Source organism: Silurus aristotelis (assembly GCF_946808225.1).
Source record: "Silurus aristotelis genome assembly, chromosome: 11".
NCBI classification, from domain to species: Eukaryota; Metazoa; Chordata; class Actinopteri; order Siluriformes; family Siluridae; genus Silurus; species Silurus aristotelis.
This window is the reverse complement of record NC_139584.1, coordinates 10,347,482-10,372,363: the sequence shown is the minus strand read 5'-3', so window position 1 is coordinate 10,372,363 and position 24,882 is coordinate 10,347,482. Positions and strand designations below refer to the sequence as shown.

General features: G+C 39.2%; 1 protein-coding gene and 1 long non-coding RNA gene across 3 annotated transcripts in view; one reads left to right on the top strand and one right to left on the bottom strand.

Annotated features, from left to right (window-relative positions):
* rhocb (ras homolog family member Cb) overlaps window positions 1-23,119 on the top strand; it is a 32,952-nt gene extending 9,833 nt beyond the window's left edge. For both annotated transcript variants that reach the window (XM_083555468.1, XM_083555469.1), the window contains 4 exons: window positions 15,748-15,905; window positions 20,815-20,935; window positions 21,534-21,664; window positions 22,510-23,119. In XM_083555468.1, coding sequence (XP_083411594.1) covers window positions 15,750-15,905; window positions 20,815-20,935; window positions 21,534-21,664; window positions 22,510-22,683 — 582 coding nt within the window. In that variant the 5' untranslated portion in view covers window positions 15,748-15,749 and the 3' untranslated portion in view covers window positions 22,684-23,119. The remainder of the gene's footprint in view (window positions 1-15,747; window positions 15,906-20,814; window positions 20,936-21,533; window positions 21,665-22,509) is intronic.
* Window positions 22,705-23,586, bottom strand: LOC310733977. Its single transcript, XR_014535950.1, has 2 exons — window positions 23,397-23,586; window positions 22,705-23,357 (listed from the first exon to the last, which is right to left on the bottom strand). It is a non-coding gene; the product is annotated as an uncharacterized lncRNA (long non-coding RNA).
* Window positions 23,587-24,882: the final 1,296 nt, after the last annotated feature.

Genomic DNA, 24,882 nt, shown 5'->3' with positions numbered 1-24,882 from the left:
ATATTTTTTTACTTTCCCACATCCTTGGGACCACTATGCTAAAAGATTTCTGCTCTTGATCTGCCGTTGTAGCCCATCCCCCCCTCAAGATTTGATACTAGATGCTTTTCTGGTTCTAAGGAGTGTTGAGTTTATTTACCTTTCTCTATTCGCTCCAAACACTCTGGTCTTTCTGTCTCACACCAGCAGCCATGCTATTGTCAGTCACATGAGTTTACTTTATTTATTTACTTTTTTAGCATTTTTTGATTATTTGTTTTTGGACATGAACGCTGACTAAATCACTTGCACTGTATTTGCACGATATTGATACTATTATGGATTTGCATCATCGTTGTTGTAAGAATTTGTAGAATTTTCAGGCTCGAATTAGCCAGAAATATTAATGTCGATTGTAATTACTGCCATCAGGGAGCGGTCTGTGTAAATGTGCGTGAGTGATGGAGAAAGGAAAACGGATCAGGTAACAATTTCTCATTTCTCAAGCCAGTTTGAAGTGAATAGCTCTGAACCTGCAATAGTTTTTCCTCTGAGAGTACTTCCGCACGAGTGCTGATAAGTTAACTGTTACAGGGTTGTTCTTACTACCATTTACCACTCTTCTCCGGGGTTTAGCGTTCTTCAGGCTTTGTTATCTCTTCTACATGGCAATTACTAATGAAATGGCTGAAATCAGCTGGATTCGAGTCCACAACACCTGTCTAATCTGTAGTTTATCTATTCAATTGGACTGTGCTGTAAACTGCAGGGGTCAGATTTGTCAGTTAATGATTGAGCTTTATTTTTATTTATTTTTACTTTTGGAAATCTCATTGATACTTGTAGTTTTCTTTTTTAAAAAAAAAAAAAAAAGAGAGAGAAAAATGTATGCTAATGAGCTTTCATCTAATTTGATATGAATACATTTGCATGAATTAAAAAGGCTCTTGAAGATGGTTATAAACGTTTATTTCACTGTGAAATTCTCATTCTCAATATTGTCTTTAGAATAATGACGTGTGTGTGTGTGTGCGTGTGTGTGTGGGTGGATGGATTGATGGATAGAATTTTACAAAAGTGAGTTAACTCCTCACATTTCGTCAACCATTTTTTTTTTTCCAAACATTTTTATCTCTTTAAGGGACAATACTGTATAAATAAAACTTGGTTTTGGCAAAGACTCTCTGAGGATTTGAGAATTAACACTGTTTCTCTCCACAAAGATGGCCGAGGCTAACACTCTGAAACTGAGTTAAAGTGCAGCAGCCAGGTTCATACAGTTTTCTAAGATAGGTTTCACTTGTCAGTCCTAAGACTATGCGCCAGCACTGCAACAAGTCGGTTTCCCAGATGGAAACCTCTTCTAAATTTGGCTCACAAGACAGAGCCCGCAAACAGTTTGCTTAAGACAACCTGTTCTTCTTCTTATGGCTGCTCCAATTAGGGGTTGCCACAGCGGATCATCTGTCTCTATACTACCCTGTTCTCCACATCTGCCACTTTTAAACCAACTACCCTCATGTTTTTTCCCCTTAACCACATCCATAATCTTCCTCCTTGGCCTTGCTGTCTCACTAGCCTCATACATGTCCTGCACCACCCTCCCAGACTTCCTCATACAATACTACAATTCCTCCATGGCACCCTGTCGTACACTTTCTCTAAATCTACAAACACACAATGCAACTCCTTCTGACCTTCTCTATACTTCTCCATCAACATTCTCAAAGCAAATTATGCATCTGTGGTGCTCTTCTTCGGCATAAAAGCACACTGTTGCTCACAGATGGTCACCTCTTTCCCATTACTTCATTGTGTGATAAATTAACTTTATTCCCCTGTAGTTACTACAGGTATGCACATCTTCCTTATTCTTAAAGAGCTTTACCAGCGCAGACCAAAATCTTGTTAAGCAATCTGGTTAAACACTCCACTTCCATCTCTCCTAAACATCTCCATGCTTCTACTGGTATGTCATCTGGTCTAACTGACTTTCCACTCTTTATCCTCTTAATTGCTGTTACTTACTAATCCTATCCACTTCCTCCTTCACCAACTCCACATCATCCAACTTTCTCCCTCTCTTTTATTTTCCTCATCATTTAGCTGCTTAAAATACTCTCTCCATCTTCTCAACACATTTCCATCTGCGTCCTTTATTGCTCTAACTTTTAACACACATATCTACCTTTCTCCTCTCCATCATATCAGCTAACTCTCTCCCTTTACCAGTCATAGTACCAACATTTAAAGTACCCACCATAACCTCTACTTTCCTCCACTTCTCCTTTCCCTGCTGTATCTGTAGACATCTTTCTCCTTTTCTTTTTCTCCTTCGGCCAACAGTAGCCCGATTTCCACCGGTACCCTGTTGGCTAATACCTGTGGCGGTCGTTGGTAACCCTGGCCTCGACAGATCCGGTATGAAATTCTGGTTCGTGATCCGTATATTTGATTTGGAACATGTTTTACGCTGGATGCCCTTCCTGACGCAACCCTCCCCATTTACCTGGGCTTGGGCACTTAGAGTCCACTGGCTTGTCAAACCCTAATGGCTGGTTTTAAGTCCTGTGGTCTGATGAGACTAAGATAAACTTGGCTCAGATGGTGTCCAGCATGTGTGGCAATCCCCTAGTAAGGAGTACCAAGAAAATTGTGTCTTGCCTACAGTCGAGCATGGTGGTGGTAGCATCATGGTCTGGGGCTACAGGAGTGCTGCTGGTACTGGGGAGCTGACGGTTTCTTGATGGGGGGGAAAAATGGATTTCAACATGTACGGGGACATTCTGTATTACAACTTGATGCCGTCCCTTCAGAAACTGGGCCGAACGGCAGTTTTTACTGCCTTGCTGAGAAAGTTGAATGTGAAGGTGATGAAGTGGCCAAATATGTCTCCAGACCTGAACCTTGTTGAGCACCTGTGGGCATCCTAAAGCAGAAGATGGAGAAGCGCCACGTGTCTAACATCCAGCAGCACCATGATGTGGAGGAGGATCCCAGCAAGAACCTGTGCAGCTCTGGTGAATTCTATACCCAGGAGGATTAAAGCAATGCTAGATAACAATGTTGCTTACACAAAATATTGACTCTTTGTACACAGTTTTTGCACGTTTACTGTGGGTGAGATATATCTATCTGATAGATAGATAGATAGATAGATAGATAGATAGATAGATAGATAGATAGATAGATAGATAGATGTAAAACTTAAACTAGGCAATGAGGGAAGTACAGTGAGATGGAGGGCATGGTGAGAACATGGTGTGCATGTGTGTGTCTGGCACAGAGAAATAGAAAGAAAAAGAAACACTTACTATTAGGTGCTGAATTTTGTTTGTATTCTGGTGTTTCAGCTATGGGTCATGGAGTTTTCTGCTTGCATTTTATTTGAAAGCCTTCCATTTCTCTCTGTATATTTAACAGCAAAGCTCAGCTAGAGAGTTATATAAGTGTTTTACCCCACACACTGCTTTGCTTGGTTTCTGTCAGTATTTTCAAATGCCTGGGTTCCTCATCCTGAAAAGACCATCCATACATGCTAGCTGAATTTTATGTGTCTTTTAATAATCTGTGCGTGGGTTCAGACGCATTCACTCTAGTAACAGCATGAGGTATTTCTTTTGTAAGTCTGTAATGAATAATTTTTCTTTTTCTTTTTTTTCCGATTGTCAGATCAGCTTGCCTGATGAGGGAATTATGAAATAAAACCTGATATCTGACCTGAAATACGCTGGTCCCTGGTGACTGAGCTAATGATTGTCCACCCCTGTTTGATTCATAGTCTGGACAAATTCATTGTGCTTCAGTCAGATGAGAGTTCTCAAGGAAAATAGGAAAATGACAAATTGAGAAATAGTTTGAAACTGTGGCAGTCTGACAGCTCTGGGATTTGAACTTGTGACCTTTCTGTCTTTAGCACAGAATCTTAAAAGCTGGAGAGTCACAGACATAATAATGAGTTTCAATGCTTCAATTTTTTTTCAGGATTTTAAATATAAATACTGTATTATACTATACTACCTAGAACACTAACTGCACCTCAAGCCTCCTCACCCTACATAAGTATCTGATTTTATTAATGCACATATGGATGAGTGTGGGTATGTGTATATGCCAAAGGTGTTCTTCACATGTTTGATATTTCTCTCTGACTTTGTGATCCAGTGGCATTGTAATTCCGTGATGGACAACATTCCAGCCGACTGTTTTCTCTTTAAATAACGCCTACAGAGCTTGGAGGTATGCTTCAGTGTGTAACACACCAGTGTTGTCTTGTTGCATTGTGAAGTTGGTTCCAGTTAGCCACAGTCTAGATAAAATTGCATTCTCCAACCTTCCCTTTTCCAAATCGACCCCCAAACCATTAGCTTTCACCTCCAGTTTTGATTGTGGGTGTGAGGCAGCCTGGTAACATCTCACTTGTTCTCTGTCTTACACAAGTTCTCCTGTTTGAGCCAGAAATGTCAATAGTGTGTATTTGTCCACGTTAGTTACTTTTGTTCTATTTGTAGCCTTCAGGAGCCGGAAACTTGCCCATGCGTCTCTGAGCCTCCAGACAACAGTGGATGTTGACAGTGGTACCTCAAATGTGTCACTGAGCTGTGCTTTAAGCTGACTGGTTAAGTGTCAACTGTGAAGGCTGATCATCCTGAGGTGCTTGTCCTCTTGAAGTGTGGTGCATTTTTTACTTTCCACTTGGTTTTTTCTTTGTCCTTGATAGACCCAGTATTATCATTTAGGTTGCACTCACTTTTGTTGTCCACTATTTTGACAATAATGGCTGTATGTTAAGTTGTTTTTCGAGGACCGTAAACCTGTACAAAGCTGCACAATGACGACACTGAAATATATACAATTTTAATTTTCTAGAGAATCCTCCTTTGAGAACATATAACATTGCTGAAATGTGAGGGGCGTACATACTGATGTGTCTGCTAAAATTGCATTTTACAGGAAGGATGTTAATGTTGTCAAGCAGGAATCGTAATCATACTTTTTGTGTGCGTTTCCTGTTAACACAATACAGCATGTGACTGAACAGGGTGTGAAGACCACGCTTAAATGGAAGCTCTTTAACCATTGTTAGGGTGATTTAGACCACAATACTATAACCTTTCACCTCTGATTCATATCGTAGTTTCCTACCGTCTTGAAAACATTTACTAACCCTCACCCAGGGTAAACCTTCTGGATGGATGATATTTAGTTAGCGTGTGAGGTAATGCTGTGAGGTGAGGTGAGTTACGCCTGGGAAGAAAAAATACCAAAACACAGGTTTTTTTTTTTTTTTTTTTTTTTTTTGTCATCATTGTTTTTTTTTTGAGAAGCCTGTGATTGTATAGGCACTGATTATTTTGTCTCTGATTTGCCCTTGTGTACATTTCTCCTTCATTGTGGAGGCTCTCCTCTTGACACACGCATAAGAACACACAGCATACCGGGAAACATGTTTTACTTGTTCGGCACACGACAAACGGACAAATCTGTTGACTGTGAATAAAACTAAAGAAATCTTGCAGTACTCATGAAATAAATGTATTGTGCACTTTGCCAATTATAAATCGTATTTTTTAAATAATGATATATCGTTTCATCCAAGAAAATTTCTAGTACTTCTCAGGGTTTCTTCCAGATGTTACAGACTTTTTTTTTTTTTTTTTTTTTCTTGACATTCATCTCTGGTTTGCTTTGGATTTTTGTAGGTCTATAAGCTTTCTTCCCATATCTGTACAAAAGAAATTGGTTCATCTAGTAAAAATGTTGTTCCTTTTAGTAGAATACTATAAATGAAATTAATCAGTTAATAATGCTGGATATATGCAGACATCTGCTCTCCATGTTTATTTTTTTTTACATGATAAACGTGACCGTTTTGAATGATTTTATTTTATTTTTTCTCCCTCATTTTCATTTCACATTTCCTTTCAATTTCTGTAGAGAATAAACAAGGGCACCTGTGCTGTTTAATAAAACATTATAACAGACTGTGATAAAATCGTAATGATCTCCTCTGAAGAGAAACGCATTAGAACACTGATCACTACGACTTGCATTCACTATCTTTATGGATGCCTGTAGCTCCTTGACTAGGTAGCATGTGAGATAAGAGGAACTTAATGGTATTGAGGCGGAGTTATATTACCATTCAAAATACAGTATGAAGCTATTTTTTTTATTATTTTTTTATTTTTTTCCTTTTGAAAATTTTTCCCACAGAGCTTGCCAGTCTCATGTTGCTTTCTCTGACGTTTCTTTCATAATATAACCAAACTTGGTAAAGCGCATGAAATGTAAGCTTTGGCACAGCTTACGACAGTTGAGGTTTGAGTGATGAGCCTGATTAGCATCAGTTCATCAGCAGAAGGGCGTCGTCCCGTCAGTTCTCGGCCGTGATTACATAACACAATCTGCGTCTGTTCTGTACTCCAAACGTTTTTTTTTTCTATTTAGTTTTTAACCCAGAGTGGGTCTGGCCTAAACTTCTCTATTTATAGAATATTGAAGTTCAGTGATTTAAAAGTACCAGTCTGTGTCTCAGTTCCCATGCGAACCCCATATTTGTATTTGGTTGCATTCCTCCATTTTTATTTTTTTTTTTTTTTATATATTTTTTGTATTCTATCCATTTTCAAATTTGCCTTTAACTTGAGGTCTATGCCTTCAAGCTTGACACAATACAAGTACCTGCGTTCTTTTGGTGAACGTGTCCTCTGCATGTTTAGACTGAGTAAAGTAAACAGGTACCACATGAAATATTGATAGGGCTGCTATGATGTACAAAAATCTCTCTCTATAGTCTTTTCTATGTTCACACAATAGAGCTGGAGTTCTTCACCCACACTGTGAACCAAAATGCTGAAATTGGTTTCTAAAATACATCAGAAGCTGCTGTCTATAGCTGCCCTAAGGAGCAGGGATCTAAACTTATTTAAGTTGCACAGTAAAGTGAGAAATTGTATCGCACCCCCTTTACTCTAGAACTTTTGGCTTCTACCTTGTGTCGAAAAGCGAACTTCATGCTGGCTGACATATTAAGAGCAGTGAGCACGGCCATGCTGCTGTCTAAAATATCCCCTAAAGAAGCATTTGTCCTGGTTAAATTTAGTTTATTATATAGTGCAACATCATTGCCTAGCAGTTTTTCAATAGCCTATGCCCTGATTAAATCAAGCTGGGGAAAATAAACACACTCTGGAGCGCTGTCCTCATTTTGTTCTGATTCCTGGTTCGAGAGCGGTAGCAGATACAAAGTATTTAACTGTACAATACAGTTGGGTTCAGTCCTTTTGATTCTTTTAGCTAATTAATGGCTTTATGGCCATGTCCATTGAAGGCGAAGGGAACCTCTTGTTCGATTCCCTGTCGAGCTCGGAGTCATTACGTCAGCTGAGCTAAAAGATTAACACAATCTTCTTTTTCACATTTAAATACATCATTTATAGCTCATTAAATACTTCAGATTGTTTCTAGTAGATTATATAAAATTAATGTTCAACTCTGTTTTTGTGTAGGAGAGATTTATCTTGGTGCTTATAGAATTTAGCAAACCGAATCAGTAATAAATTATACAGAAATATGGATGGGTAAAGAGGTTGGCACTAGCTTTACATTTTTTATTCTCCCTGAGCCAAAAAGCCTCTTATAATTTGTACACTTTTCTGGACACAAGTTTCAGAATCTGTATGGTTGTAAGCTGATTGACTTCTGCTCTTCTGTATATGAGGTGATCAAAAGGTTCTAATTTTGTAACATGCCAACAGATGGCAGCACACGGCTGCACGCACAGTCACAGAGAGCACCGAACTTTATAAGTGAATGTGTATATCGGGAGCTGTGCAACTGGTGCTGTTCTGCCACCGAGCTCGGTGGAAACAACATGATCTCACTTCCGCAGCCACTCTACTCGCCAGATTTGGCTCCTGTGGACTGCGACCTTTTCCCGAAGTTGAAGATCCTGCCAAAATGTTGCAGTTTTTTTTAAAAGCTTTGCGGAGATCCAGGGCAGAAGATGCTTGACTTCCAGGACACATTCCAGAAGTGGCAGGAACGCTGGGAGCAATGTATTGCTATGCGAGTAGACTATTTTCAAGGTGATGGTGTGTAAAGACAGATACATAAAGTAATTTTATAGTTTAATATTTTGATACCAACTTATATGCTAAATTCTATAATGCATTTGGTAAGATTCTCCAATGACAAACTATCTTATGGAATAGATTTACCCAGTACCTTTTGGCTTTACCCTGGAGCAACAAGGAAATTAACGAAGGCTTGTAGGCTTTAATTTGTATTTTTTTTTAAGTTCACTTGAGCATCTGGAATGTAACAATCCTGATTGCACTGGAAATGCCCTGATACTAAATGCCGAGTGTTTAGAAGTTTAGGTATTTTGTGTGAAGTGGTGATTTAAACAAGATCTCCCAGAAATAGGGAAAGAGCTTTGTATCTGGTCATATACCATGCCGAGGAAAGGATCTATTTTTGTGAAAGTGGCAGCTCTTGGCTACTTTTCTTTGAAACAAAGAAATGTCCCAGACTTTAAAGGTGTGTCATGTCACATTAAGTTGACAGGTGAACACCTGAACATCATACTTCACTTCCCATCTTCAGAAATGAAGACATTTTGCAGTCCGAAACGATTTGGGCAGTCTGTCTATGTACTGATTTGACACGACTGTGTGACAGTCTGCTTCCTCTCTGAGCACTGCTCTAAATCCAGACATCAAACTTTCAGTGTATTCAGAACCTCAAGCAGACCAACTTTCATGTGCATCTACGGAATACTACTATTATTCAAGAATTCACACCGATGAACCAGCCGATTCAAGACACATCCCCAGTGCTTTCCCTGTCCTTTTTTTATGGTTCTTCAAATTCTTCAAAGCCGACTGCAAGAGTTTTAATGTGCATGATTGAGCAGATTGTATCCAGGTAACTTCCCCCAGGGCAAGATGAACTTGCGTGTCTCCCTGGTTCTGTCGCAACTGACAAGTGAAGGTCTAAGAACTCCTGTGCCTGTCCTAAATTTCCTCATAATCCCAGGTGTACATCTTTTGAAAAGCAACTATCAAATGCTGTTATTAATGGAATTGAAATTCCATTCTTTTCATAATTAGTTATTATAGATTATTATTAGATCATTATCTTCTTCATCTCTTAATGATGCCTGCCTGTAAGTCTCGAAAGGAGATTCTCCTGGATTGTGTCGGTAGTATCAGTGGGTTTTTGGCTGAAACCTGGGCTGTGTGTTTTGGAAGAGTCCCACCCTTCTGTTATTTTCTGTGTGGAAGCCCTGGCTTGAAAGCACACTGCCAAGCACCACTCCCAGGATCAGGAAGTGTGTTGTTTTGCTTCACAGGAGGAAACCAGAAGCCTGCTCTTGTGCTGAATGTACGGTTTGCTGGCACTCTTTCAACCACCTTAGACCACAAACACGGCCTTCATTCCGGACTCTGAAAAGCTCTCTAATAAACCGCTGAAATGCGAAGATTGAGCGGTCTAGAGAAATCGCTGTTTTGTTAACTAATGAAAAAATCTGGGTTGTAAAATGCAATAATTTTTGTAAGTATGTGTTGTACACAGTTAGCTTATAAATGACCTCAGACTTTATGTTGGATATGTTGGGACCATGAACTAAAAGTTGGCTAGTCATGAAGCAGCATTTTTGCTTGGTGAGTTGACTATTTATAAAACTTCAAAACATGTGAACTCCTGCCCACATGATGGCTCCTTCTATTCTTTTATATATAGGATAGGCTTTCGGTGCTGAGTGCAAAATTGTCCTATGTTTTGCATAAAGTCAGTGCCTGCCCAGGTTTGCCGTTTTAAAGCGTTAACTGGTACATGCCTCTGGCCTCAGCATGCACTTTATCAGAGAAACAGGTATGAAAGGGGATTTCACGAACATGCTGTCATTGTGTAATGGGGAAATTCTAAGGGTTTGTCAGGGTCGCAGGCTACTTGAAGTTTGAAGGTAATTTTCATGATGTCGTTTCCTCCCCCGTGATTCTTCATAAAAGGGTCCATTCTTTATTCGGACACAGTGATTTTGGCAGTAGGTCCAGAATCGACCACCGATTAACTGTGATCCAGCCTGCCCACTTTTCATCTGCACATGTTCTCCACTCATGCTGTACATGAGAAAAGGCACATCAAATGAGAATTTGGTTGGCATTTTATTCTTATTCGCTGATCCACATACTATTTCAATAGCTTGTTTTATGTCTAACGAGTGGAGCGAGCGGCAGAAAATTATTTCATTGTTACTATTTTTTTGCTACAGGGTTTCCACAGGGTCCTAAAAGGTCATACGTTTTGAAACCCATATTTTATGACTTGAAAAGTCCTTTTTTCTGATGTAACACTACCTCTAATGCTCATTGAAATGCTCCCGCAGCACTTTAGAAGGTTTTTTTGTTTAGTTAGTTTTTGTGGTGCAATAGTTCTTTCTTTCGCTAGTTCAAATATAATTCGCTGTATTACGACTACAAATAAAACTTAACATGCAACAGCCAATCAGCTTTCTGTTGTTTGCACAAATCTCTCTCGGATTGTACCACAGACGTAAAATGGATTTTATATGGCAGAGTGCAAGTTTAGCGATTTATTTATTTTATTTTATTTTATTTTTTTTTTTAAGAGCTTGGTTTAAGGCGAGTGAGTGAGTGAGTGAGGTTGTTGCGATATAGGTCTTAAATTTAATTCTTAATGGTCCTAAAAAGTTTTTTTTTTTTTTTAAGTAAGGCTTTGTGAATCCTGCATAAACCCCGTGCTGTCATTCACCAACACTAGTCAATGATCAGGGTCATGCAAGCTGCAAGTCTGTGCCAAACAGGGCAGTTAGCGCTGGGTGTGTTAAGCTGTCCTGTGATGTAACATCCTAGCCTTCACCTTCCCTCACTAGTTGCTGTTGTGATCGAATGGGAATTTGGATGGGAGAAAAAAAGGTTTTGTACCTGTACATTCTTTTACAGCACTACCTCCTAGCCGAGGTGCCAGTATTTATGGTTTTGCCATAAAATTTTATACTTTTATCCTCTTGCTTCAATGATCACAAAAGCAGCCTGGCAGGAAAGCCAACTCGTATAGTATAGCAACTGCCGAGGAAAAAGACTCGGGACCTGAAAGATGTGAAGATGTTCAGCTTCCTCTAGGCAAATGTTAAACTGTTTAATCGGTTTTGTGAGTAAAGCTTGTGAGCAAGGAACTGTATTTTTTTGTTTTTCAGTAACAATTAATTGGTAGGCAATGCAATTTTTTTAAATTGCTCTTACTATCGCTAGGAAAAAATTTAACACATACAGTAATAACCGGTTTCTTGTTTGCACTATAGCCATATCTGTGTTATTGACTCACTTGACCTTTCCTTGGCTGCAGGAAGGGAGTGTCCAGCACAGGAAGTGAGCTCAGAGCTTCCCATTCTGTTGTTTTTTCCTCTCTTGAGTTCAAATGCAGAGCTTCAAAAATATAACAGCTGAATGGCTAAACTACTGCCACAAAGTTAAAGGTACACAATTGTTTAAGATGTACTTGAACTAGGAAATCCAAAAGTGTCCCAGTGTGACAGTGCCCCTGTGCACAAAGCGAGCTTTAGGTGGGTTGGAGGGGAAGACCTTGAGTGGTCCGCTATAGAGCTCTGATTTAAACCCTAGTGAACAGCTTTTGGGATAAATTAGAACACTGACTGCACCTCAGGCCTCCTCAACCTACGTCAGTGTCTGACTTCACTAATGCTCTTGTGCACAAGCATCCTTTATATTGCCATGTGTAGGTGGAAAGGGGGAAAAACCTATTAACCAATATCATCATGTCATGATTCAGCAAAAAACAAAAAACGCTGAGCTCATTTACTTTTCCACAGACCAGTTAACTACACGTTTAAACAACATTTCATGCTTTAAAAAAAATGACGCATTCCATAATTTTAATTTCACATCAGTAAGACGTACAATGTTTTTGCTGTAATTGTATTGTACCGCGAACAAGGAGGTTAAAACCGGCACACACAATCTGACCTTTTTAGCTTTTCATCTGCTCGCTGGGATGGAAAACAAGGTCAAACAAAGTTTTTATGAGGCGCTTGTTTCTCATTTGCCTTACAGTAATTGTGAAAGGAGACTGTTTGTGTCCAATCTGCAGTAAAGCTCCGCTGGTGGTTTAAAAGTCACCGGTGCGCTGTAGCAAGCCGAGCCGGCCATAATTGAAGACTTTCCGTTCGAGAGCGACAGCGTGATGAATGTGCGTGTGTGAAACTGGGACGCTATCACCAGGAACATTCACGGCCTCTCTCTCAAACACACCACACACGCATGCAGAGCGAGAGAGAGAGAGAGAGCGAGCTGTGACCTGCTTTAGGTTCGAGTTTCTTTCTCTTTAAATCATTGGTTTTGCAAAACAGCCTCTGTTACTTTTTGATTCATTTTTTTTGTTTTGTACGGGAGTATGCGTGGGGTGGGGTGATGTAGCAATTGCTGGTCCATAATGCTCGATCATTTCGAAAAATATCAACACCGATACCGGTGGCTACTGTTGCGTAATTGTTCCTGCATTGATTAAATATTCATTTTTTTCAAGTTTGAATTGAAAATCAGCTGTATGGCCGAGCCGGACATTTTTGATGGATGCAGCTGTTAGAAATAATCTTTTACTTGATGCAGTTTCTGAACCAATCAGGTTTCATCAATTACAGTTCACTCCTCATCGGCGTTTATATAAATCGCAGCTTGGAATGAACAGTCAGGGAAAATAAGCGCAATTGCATTAAGGAATAATTAATTATAATTATAAATGCCTAAAAAGGTATTAAAAACTAGTTCTTTTTAAAGGACTTTATAAATCTTACATCCATAATGTACATATGATTATATACAAGGTTCAGCTGCTGTACTTTGCCAGGGTAATAGGTACAGGTGTAACGGTGTCACGTATTCATACCGAACCGGCGTGCAGTCTTTTCTACATGCGGAACATAGTTTAACTCTTCAGTTCCCCCAATGAATGTATTAAATGGCAAACCACCTTAACAAGTTTTAGTCTCTGCCTCACACTTTGAGCAAATGTTTTTTTTATTATTGTTAAACTTGAAAACATGCATAACAATGCCAGGGGTATAAAAAGAAACCAGTGTTACAGCGCACTAGTGTCACTCATTCCGTACAGGAACTACCATTTGTAGTGCGCCGAAATACTTTGTTAAATACGAAGTAAAATGACTGTGATATTTTAATAATATGACCATGATTTTCTTATTTGTATTTTTTTAATACTTTAATAAATTTCTCTTGAAAGGAGCTGATCCTGAAAATTCCGCATATCAAGAGAGTAAATAAAGGAAGGAAGGATGTAAGGAATAAAGATATGTGTTTTAGTTTGCTTAAATAAGTAGAACAGTTAAATTTTAATATTAAATGTAAAACCTGCACACATTTATATTTTATTTTTATAATATAAATGCTATGAAATATTATTTCATATATAATTTAACCAAGCAGGCATCTTATTTACAATTACTTGTAAAAATGAAAACTGTTGTTCACAAACTTTAGCTATAATAAAGTGAATTTATAATAAAAGAAAATCTCTATCTGTACTAAAATTGAACCGAACCATGACTTCCGACCCAAGGTACATACCGAACCATGAATTTTGTGTACCGTTACACCCCCAGTAATATGACAGGGGTTTTTATTTGGTATATTTGATATACCAGAAATCGATCCATACGACAGATACAGTATGTTGCTTATAGACGGGCAAAGAGAGAGAATAGAAGGTAAATCCATTTCTCTGTGGTTTCTGAGATAAAGATACATTTTATATGCACATTTCTTTTAAACATTGAATATGTAAAGCCCAGAAATGGCACAAAAATAAACGCCTACACAGTAGATGAGGTGATAGTGGTTTTTCCAGACCCTCACAAAAGCAAAACATGTTTTCTGTTTCTGTTTGTACGTGTAGTCATGGAAGTACTTTACTGTGTGTGTGTGTGTGTGTGTGTGTGTGTGTGTGTGTGTGTGTGTGTGTGTGTGTGTGTGTGTGTGTGTGTGTGTGTGTGTGTGTGTGTGTGTGTGTGTGTGTGTGTGTGATTTTTCAAATATGTTGTGTGATTTAATCCCATTTTAAAAGAGCATACCAGTGATTTTACCAGTGCTGATCAACTTTCAGAATAATATAACACTCGTATAACCTCATTGGAATGGTTAAGTGAGCACACGCTATAGATAGAACGACCAGGTTCAGTTTGTCTGATGTGTAGAAACAAACATAGCGAAGAACAGGAAAGTCATTCGCAACCATTATTCGACAAAATTGAGCTGAGTGGGCGGAACGGTATCTGGGTGCGGCTCTGACAGATTTACTGAGGGAAAAAAAAGGCGTTTGCAATCTTTCCGGCAGACACAATTCAATCCGTACGTCACCGAGAATTGGCTTTGCATACAGTGTAAACATGCATGTTATCAGGGTAAGCATAGAATCCGTAACATCTTGCTGAGCGCTGGCATATAAAACGTAAAGCAACGGCATGCAACATGAACAATGTCCACTTTCACCATTTGTCACCGAATCAGTGAACCTTTTAGACCTATGTTTGAGGAATGTGTCTTGGTCCAAGCAGTCCCCACTGCCTTCTCCATGGCCTTCTCTACGATCTCCATACTCGTCTGTGGAAAAGATTCTGTGGCAGAGGGAAATATAAAAAATTCATAATATTGACTATATGCCAGGTGTTGCACTGCATCTGCAGTTCACTTTTATCTGTGTATTGTATTAGTTGCACACTAAAATGCAATCACTGTTTATTTATTATTTATTTATTTTTAGTTTCTTGTTTGCTTATTTATTCCTCATATTTAGATTGTTGAGCCCTTAATACATCTCCAGCATGATAAGAGGCAGTATGACTACAAGAAAAGAAATTAAACCAAGGACCATTTTTGTATCTATATTTTTTTCTGTAGGGATGACGCCAAGCGACAAGCAGTATTTGTTTGTTTGTTTGTTTGTTTGTTTGTTTTACACGTGGCTCTACTGTGGCAAGAATAATGTCTCCATACTTTGCGTTTCGTGTTGGATGTATAAAGGTTAAACCAGCACTCCAGCTTTGCTGCCCTTTAACTTGGCTACCACCAAGAACATACACAATCGCACTTTCCCTGCCCCTTGTTTATGCACCAGCATGTAGCTTTCAGCACAGAGGAGAACAGTATGTCTAGGTAAAGGCGGACTTTCTTTTGTGTGTATTCAGCAACGTGACTGCATTATCTCGAGCGTACTGTAGTCCTCTGCGAAACGCTTGCGGTCTACCTGCTTGCGGTGGATCTATTTAAGGGTGTGTGTGTTTCTGTGCTGTTCTGGCTCAGACATTTTCAGGCCATCGTGTCCTTGTTTTCCACAAGTACTCACTGCAGGAAGAGAGACTAAAGGAAAAGGGCGGGACAGCAAATCCCCAAGCGATTTTTATTTCCCCTCTGAAGGCTCTGTGGAAATGGGGCTAGCTGACACAAATTTGACACACGCCGTCTCGTATTTAATTTTAGTTTTATTTTTTTCTTGATTTTGAATTTTGACCATGCAGTAACTGAACTTCTGCTGTATAAATCAAGCTCCAAAGTTAGATATAAGCTAAAAACGTGCCGAGTACAAGTGCTTAGGGAACATTTTAGCTATCCTGCCTTATTTTGCTTTATGTTCTTACAGTCTCCAGAATTATTAATTATTATTTTCATTATTATATTTTACATCACTGTTTCTTCTCTCCATCTACAGCAATGGCAGCCATCCGCAAGAAGCTGGTGATAGTCGGAGATGGAGCATGTGGAAAGACATGTCTACTCATTGTTTTCAGTAAAGATCAGTTCCCTGAGGTCTACGTGCCTACTGTCTTTGAGAACTACATCGCTGACATCGAAGTGGACGGCAAACAGGTGAGCGAGAAGCGACAAATGATTGGTTTGGATGTATTAATGAGGGCAATCTTACAATACAGACAGCTGGTGTGTGTGTGTGTGTGTGTGTGTGTGTGTGTGTGTGTGTGTGTGTGTGTGTGTGTGTGTGTGTGTGTGTGTGTGTGTGTGTGTGTGTGTGTGTGTGTGTGTGTGTGTGTGTGTGTGTGTGTGTGCGCGCACGCGCACGCGCAATTGTCTTCATTTATTTTAGAAATAGCCTTGCCATCTCAGAGTTTTTCCTTGCCACAGTCGCCACTGGCTCGCTCATCAGAGACAAACTTACACTTATAAAGAACATCTTATTCATTCTTTATCACCACATTATCTCTGTAAAGCTGCTTTTAGACAATGTAAAATGGTTAAAGCGCTATACAAAAAAAATTTAATTGAACTTTCAGTGAGTGCAATGTGATTAATTAATTTTCTTGTGTATAGAAAGTGTATTATGTAAATGCAGATAAAATTGATTGCAATGGTCAGTCCAATACAGTGTGAAGTACAGTACTGAGTCCAGTGCAGGGTGTTGTGGGTCAGTGTTTATCAGAGAGTATAGTGTGTCAGTCAGATCGATTCTACCTCAGTGCTCCATTCTGATGTTTTCGCATCGATCCACTACAACCGTGTCGAACAGATACAGCATTCTAGCACTGTTTCCGTCTGATATCATTTGTTCCTATCAGAAAAAATATTGGTCTGACTTTATTAATGCTTTCCCAAGTCCGCTTATGCTTTTTTTTTCTCCGAAATCCCAAACAAGGACACATAGCGGTGTATTTATTTCATTATTTGTTCTAAATGTAGTGCCCCTATTTGGTACTGTGGCTTTCAAGATGCGCCATTAGTAACAACCAGAAAGGTAGAGTCAGGTGTAATAGCATGGTGTTGTGTAATAATAGAGAATCGCTTGTCTGTTTCTCTTAAGCCGACTGAGGACAGTAGGCAGATCCATTAGATGAATGTTGATGCATTTTAAACACCACGGTATTGTATCTCTAGAGCTCTTTATTCAGTTTTACGAAGATGTGACCATACAGAACATCACCATCAGTCGCATTGTAAACCACATATATTATATAAAACATATTTATAAGCCCGGTCACAAGCCATTCGAAGTTTATGGTAGTGGATAGAAAGTGGGTGAGCTGCTTAGATGTTCAGGTACAGCTGAAGGATATCTGCTTTTTTATTTCCAAATGCCTGAATATAGAGCTTGCCGGCTTTATTGCTGTCAATTAGAGACAGTTAAAAAGACAACAAAGAACAACTTCTATGGACCTATGTAAATATTACAAGTTGAAAACATTTCGGGAATTAATGGGAATTTTTGGGAATGAATTAGAAATTTGGGGAAATGTATTTAAACTGTATTATATACAACCATAAATATAAACATTTGTTTGGTCATAAGCTGGCATGCTGCAAACTAAAGCAATTGTTAGTATAATTTTGTTGCACAATAGATCACACACAGCACAAGGAAGTTTTAAGCATAAATGTATGTAATATTTGTGTCATTTCACGTGCACAGGATTGATGATTGTGCAGGTAGAAATTCAAGTGAAATTGCACTAAATATTGTTTTTTTTTACCAAGATTATACTGCAAGATATATATATATATTTTTTTTTATTCTCAACTCCATTTAAGTTCCCTGTAATTGGCCTGTAATTTAAGTAAATTTACAGTTTATTTCTATTTATTTCCTTTGGAAAGGTTTCAGTCTTGAAAATCCCCAGATTTTTGCAACCCTAATGTTAGTAGATGTAATGTTTATAAGTAGTTTTGCTACCTGGAATTATTTAAAATCTAATATTGCCTGCTTTTTGTTTATATATGTTTTGGAAAATGTTACAAGTCAATTTAGCATTGCTTTATAAAATGTGTTATACCACAGGGCAGCTGATTAGTGTTTTTTATTTTTTATTTATTTATTTATTTTATGTTCCTTATAATGAAGCGCTCTGTTCAGCACTGATCATTAAGCCTGGTACATTGGCAGTGAGTAAGCAGCAGGTGCATGTTAACCCATATGCGATCTTGTTGATGCTTTTTGTCAGTTGCAGTGCTTGGCATTTTGTTTACCCCCAGACAGGTTGGTTTGAGACCTTGGAAGTAGAACTTGGAAATAGCACCGGAGTGCATCAGATGGTCAGTGGGCTGTGTGGCTGGCTGGCTGGGTGAAGATCACGCCAGGGCAGTGGGTGCAAAATTGTACTGCAACACGGGTTAAATAACTGTTTGAAGCGAATTGCGTTCAGAACGATCAGAATTGCGATCAAAACATGTAATTAACGTAAAAGTTAGTGGTTTTATCCAGTCACTTCTGTGTACATTCGAGGTCTGACGGTCGTACTGAACATTACAATGGCTTATTTGGATGATATATCTTGGTACTTGAAGTATACAGGTGCAGCAGATAACAATACTGCATCACAGCTTCCGAGTCCCTTTCGAGAAAACATACCAGTGGGTGGATTGGCCAAGATAAATTTGCTCGTAGGTGTAAATTAGTGTGTGCTTCGAGCACTAGACTGGCATCCGATCCAGGATGGATTCCTACATCACACCTTCCTGGGAACGATCCACTCAAAATAATGTCACAGCTTGAATTTTCTTTATGCACACCAGCACCAAAGTAAATCCCGTGCACTGCAGATTTGGATGGCAGATTTTTATGGAGTGATGTCATTTGAGTAAAACTGCAACATAACTTACATACATGTAAAAAAAAATACCCTGTTGGACACAGGTGAGGTTTGGACAAATTCTGTCAGAGTGGTATGAAAAGGAAATTTTTTTCTAACGAGTGAAGGGGCATCTCTCTGTATTTTAGCTTTACATTTTTCTCAGTCTTAAATCTTAAGTATTAGCTGAAGTATTAGGCTCAAATTTCCCTAAAGCTTCAGCTTGATCAGCCAGGTATACAGTATATACACCACATCAGCTGACTTTCTCATGATAGTGATAACAGGAAGTACAAATTGTCTCAATTTTTTTTCAAACTGTCCATTTCAACAAGATGGCCTGAAAGTGGTTGATGTGCTGTTCACTGAAACTGAAATGGGTGAAAGCGATATGACTCAGAGGACAAGAATGTTAAGGGGAAGAGTGCTTGGGAAATTTAGAGGATAGTGATGGATCGGTAAGACAACATGACCGAAAAGCCTGCCCATTTCTGACCATTTTTTTCAGAAGCAATAAAGTAAACGAGACTAAATTTGCCAAGATCCCTGACCTTTCCTAGACCTTACTTTCCTCAGAGGAAATGCATGTGCTTGACGTTCTCTTCCTTGAGTTTTATCGTCTAAAGAAACGAAAAGTAGAGAGAATGTCTCCCCTCTCTCTCTCTGTGTGTGTGTGTGTGTGTGTGTGTGTGTGTGTGTGTGTGTGTGTGTGTGTGTGTGTGTGTGTGTGTGTGTGTGTGTGTGTGTGTGTGTGTGTGTGTGTGTGTGTGTGTGTGTGTGTGTGTGTGTGTGTGTGTGTTGGGTGGGTGGTTGAGAGAACAAAGAAGATTGAACTAGTGTGTTACTATATAATGCATGTATATATGGATTTATATTTATACCTGTTGGAATTTAAGCTCACATGGTGTTGGATCCCTTTTCACTGATGTTGGTTCTGTTGCATGTTAAATGTTTTTAAGAAACATGGCTTGCTTTCCAACCTGCTTAAGAGCTAAACTGTTACACAATCAGATGTGGGAGTTTCTCAATGCAGAATGTTTTAAATAATAAGGAAATTACTCCTACTACTATTACTACGGCTATTAAAAAAAAAAACCTGAAAAACTATTTATGGCATTGAACTGCAAAAAAACGACTACACTGACTCTACAACTGCGGTGATCAAAAAGCATAACAGAATGCACGTCAAAAACTTCTAGGCCACAGTGGGATCAGTTCTGTCAGTGAAGAACAGAATGCTGAGGCTGCAGTGGGCACAGGCTCATCCAAACTGGACAGATGACACTAAAAACATAACCTGATCTGATGTAACTTGATTACTGCTGAGGCACACAGATAGTATTTGCCACCAAGGGCATGAATCCATTGACCCAACTTACCTTGTATCAACAGTCCAGGCTGGTGGAGGTTGTGCAATGGTATGTGGAAGGTGTATTTATTTATTTATTTTCCTGCCACACATCTGACCTGTTATTGCCAATCAAATCATCACGTCACTATTGCCACAGCGAAATTGAGCATCGATGGTAATGTGCATCCCCTAATAGCCATAATTTACTATTTTCTAATAATAACTTCCAGCATGATGATGCACCACGTCATAAAGCTAAAGTTGAGTGAAATGGCAATAAGTGTAATGTTCTTCAGTTGCCTTCCGAGTCACCGGGACATTTCCGAATTAATTTCCGAATGAAAAATCTGCATGAACCGCATGTGACAAGGACCAGAATTCTTTTCCAACGTTATAGGGAATCCGTGTCATGAACAGTTGCAGCTGAAGAGCTACATCCCTCTGATAAAGTGCTCATTAAGCGTATACCCTCATCAGCAGTGACCACATGCAAGATGAGAAATAAATATTTCTGTAGCTTCTGTCACTCACAGTTTGCATTGTCATAAACTCTGGCATTAATCCTAACATTTGTAACATTTAAACCTTTATGCAAATCACTTATTCAGATGGAATTTAAATTAATATACAGCTGCTTTTATTTGTATCAATTAAAATGATTCAAACAGTGTTCCGGACCAGAGAATTATAGTACCAATTTTGCCAGCCGAAAAACATGGCAGCTGTTTTGTGATAGATTTTAGATCAGGTGTCATTTGTTTAGTGGAAAAAAAGGCTTCTGTTGTACTTAAACAGAAATGTGGTTTGTTTTAGTGGAATGCATATTTACGCTTGTGCTCTCTCTCGCTCTCAGGTTGAGCTGGCTTTATGGGACACTGCAGGACAGGAGGACTATGACAGGTTGAGGCCGCTGTCCTATCCAGACACAGATGTCATCCTCATGTGCTTCTCCATAGACAGTCCTGACAGTTTAGGTACTTCAGACCACCACACTTCTCCAGGGGTTCAGCAGTTTAATTCAGCATGGGGCCATTTTTTACAAAACACAATAAAATGCAAAAAGCAAGAACACCAAAGTGCCTCGATTTAAAAATAACAATAATGCATTAATCATTTTCAGTTCGATCTGTAGGTTTAAACACAGTGTTGCAACACCACTAGTGGAAACAGTTAAGAAATGCTTGACACTGCCCCCTAGTGTACATGTTCACATTGCATGTTTGAAGGCAGACACCTATACCATTGTCCAAGTTCAAGGCTGTGTCATGCTCTCATGTGCAGTCACAGAGTTGTAAAGTAAGATTACAAAAAGTGTTCCGCTTTTTAGTACCAATTCATTCCTTTTTTTTTATTTTTATTTTCAGAAGCCCAGCCTAACAAATATTTTAATGTAATAATAGCTGAAATGCGTTTGTTACAGTAATTTTCATAAACTGTATTGAAAATGTTAGTTACTTATCTATTGTGTGTTTTTTTTAATGTTTGCTCCGCAGTCTATCTATATGCAATGTGTAGAGCCGTAAGTAGCGCCTGTGAGTGCTTGCTTTAACAGTGTGCTTTTCGCCTACTCAGAGAACATTCCGGAGAAGTGGACACCAGAGGTGAAGCATTTCTGTCCTAATGTTCCTATCATCCTGGTGGGGAACAAGAAAGACCTGCGCAATGATGAGCACACTCGCAGAGAGCTGGCCAAGATGAAGCAGGTACAGTGTGTGTGTGTGTGTGTGCGCGTGCGTGCATGTTGTCATGGCTATGACAGTCATTTTTAAACGATGATTGCAGATTATTGTCTTCCATTCAAATAGAGAGGACAAAGCACTTCCTGTCTGCAACACCCATCTTGGGTAGAGAAAAAGCAGCTGTTTCCTGTTTAAGGAACACTTATCCTCTTAGGAGTTGCATTAATGGTTCAAATGTGTGTGTGTGTGTGTGTGTGTGTGTGTGTGTGTGTGTGTGTGTGTGTGTGTGTGTGTGTGTGTAAAAGCATTTGGGATTATTGTTGAATTTCTGTAATGTACACTAATCTAGTATGTTCAGCGTGTTGATATAAGCCACATGCTTATTTGTATTGTCTAAGATTTTATTACTGTCTCTAATGGCAGAATATACGCTATACGAGATATTGTATACACTGTTTGAACATCCAAAGTCAACCACTGCCATTACATTAGAGTGTATCTTTGCCATTGAACTGCATACAAACAATCTCCAGAGGAACAACTGCCGTGTGATCCAGTTCTAGCTCGGCTCTTTAGCAGAATTCTAACTGCACTGCCATCTTGTGGCTGTCCGCATCCTGTTAATATAGAAGCAGCACTATATTCGAATGAACATCATTATATCAACCTGTATTTTGCATTGAACTTGATGCTATACTACATAGTGACCAATTGATTGAATCTATATATTAAGAATGCAGTGGGATTTTATACATAAATGTGGGCAGGTTCCAATAGTATAATTTTTGGTTTTCCAGCCAATTAAGATTAAAGCTATGCAATGTTATTTGTGTAACGGTATCATTGTAACTATGCGTGTGTTTGTTTAGGAGCCAGTAAAGCCAGAGGAAGGCAGAGACATGGCTAACAGGATCAGCGCATTCGGTTATCTGGAGTGTTCTGCTAAAACTAAAGAGGGTGTGCGGGAGGTGTTTGAGATGGCCACCAGGGCAGCACTGCAGGTCCGCAAGCGCAAGAAGAGAAGCGGCTGCCTGCTCTTATGAGTCCCAAACCAACATTTACACACACACACACACACACACACACACACACACACACACACACTTCTGCCAAGAGCTCAAGGAACAACGTTAACTGACGTCATTGCTGTACTGTATTCTGCATTTCATGCACCCATGACAGAGACTGACAAGCGAGACAGCAACCCACCTTTGCTCTTAAACTTTGTGTATGCACACAGACCTGTCCTGCCATCTCTAACTCTCCTTTCCCTCTTTCAGTATATCTTCCTGTGTCTGGGAGAATGATTGGTCGATCTGAATTCGGATGTGTTTGTACAGAAAGTCTCTACTTTTTTCTTTCCTCATTCCATGTTGTATTCAGACATTGCTTCTTTATGTATTGTTTACTTATTTGGAGTGGCCCGGTTTCTCCTGACAGAAAAAAACGATCAAGAATACATTTATTATTCATCCCAAACTTTTTGTGTCTTGTGTGTTGTTCTATGATTTGGAAGACACTTACAACAGTGTTTTCTGAAACTTAAAGGAGCCCCAAACGTGGGGTTAAATAAGATAAAAGTAAGTCAGCATGAACCTATAACCATATTGTACTTAAGTACTTAAAGCTACATTCACACATGCAGTGACCGGACAACGATTATTTTTAACCAGAACTAGCATCTCTCTCCAACATGAGCTAAATTGGTTATTGCAGACTAAATTTGATTTATTGTTTAAAGTTTAAATTTGCCCACCCACTGATTTACTTTAGCACGTAGTAACAGGAATGTCTTCTGATGACTTCACAATACAACTATTTGCAAAATATATGCATGTGAATGTACTTAAGGCAAATAGATTAGGGATGTAATAGGATATAAATACACAAAATAAATAAATAAATAAAATCATCTATCTATCTATCTATCTATCTATCTATCTATCTATCTATCTATCTATCTATCTATCTATCTATCTATCTATCTATCTATCTATCTATCTATCTATCTATCTATCTATCTATCTATCTACAGTGAGGAAAATAAGTATTTGAACACTCTGCTATTTTGCAAGTTCTCCCACTTAGAAATCATGGAGGGGTCTGAAATTGTCATCGTAGGTGCATGTCCACTGTGAGAGACATAATCTAAAAAGAAAAATCCAGCAATCACAAGATATGATTTTTAAACTATTTATTTGTATGATACAGCTGCAAATAAGTATTTGAACACCTGTCTATCAGCTAGTATTCTGACCCTCAAAGACCTGTTAGTCTGCTTTTAAAATGTCCACCTCCACTACATTTATTATCCTAAATTAGATGCACCTGTTTGAGGTCGTTAGCTGCATAAAGACACCTGTCCACCCCATACAATCAGTAAGAATCCAACTACTAACATGGCCAAGACCAAAGAGCTGTCCAAAGACACTAGAGACAAAATTGTACACCTCCACAAGGCTGGAAAGGGTTACGGGGAAATTGCCAAGCAGCTTGGTGAAAAAAGGTCCACTGTTGGAGCAATAATTAGAAAATGGAAGAAGCTAAACATGACTGTCAATCTCCCTCGGACTGGGGCTCTATGCAAGATCTCACCTCGTGGGGTCTCAATGATCCTAAGGAAGGTGAGAAATCAGCCCAGAACTACACGGGAAGAGCTGGTCAATGACCTGAAAAGAGCTGGGACCACCGTTTCCAAGGTTACTGTTGGTAATGCACTAAGACGTCATGGTTTGAAATCATGCATGGCACGGAAGGTTCCCCTGCTTAAACCAGCACATGTCCAGGCACGTCTTAAGTTTGCCAATGACCATTTGGATGATCCAGAGGAGTCATGGGAGAAAGTCATGTGGTCAGATGAGACCAAAATAGAACTTTTGGGTCATAATTCCACTAAACGTGTTTGGAGGAAGAAGAATGATGAGTACCATCCCAAGAACACCATCCCTACTGTAAAGCATGGGGGTGGTAGCATCATGCTTTGGGGGTGTTTTTCTGCAAAATGGGACAGGGTGACTGCACTGTATTAAGGAGAGGATGACTGGGGCCATGTATTGCGAGATTTTGGGGAACAACCTCCTTCCCTCAGTTAGAGCATTGAAGATGGGTCATGGCTGGGTCTTTCAACATGACAATGACCCGAAGCACACAGCCAGGATAACCAAGGAGTGTCTCTTTAAGAAGCATATTAAGGTTCTGGTGTGGCCTAGCCAGTCTCCAGACCTAAACCCAATAGAGAATCT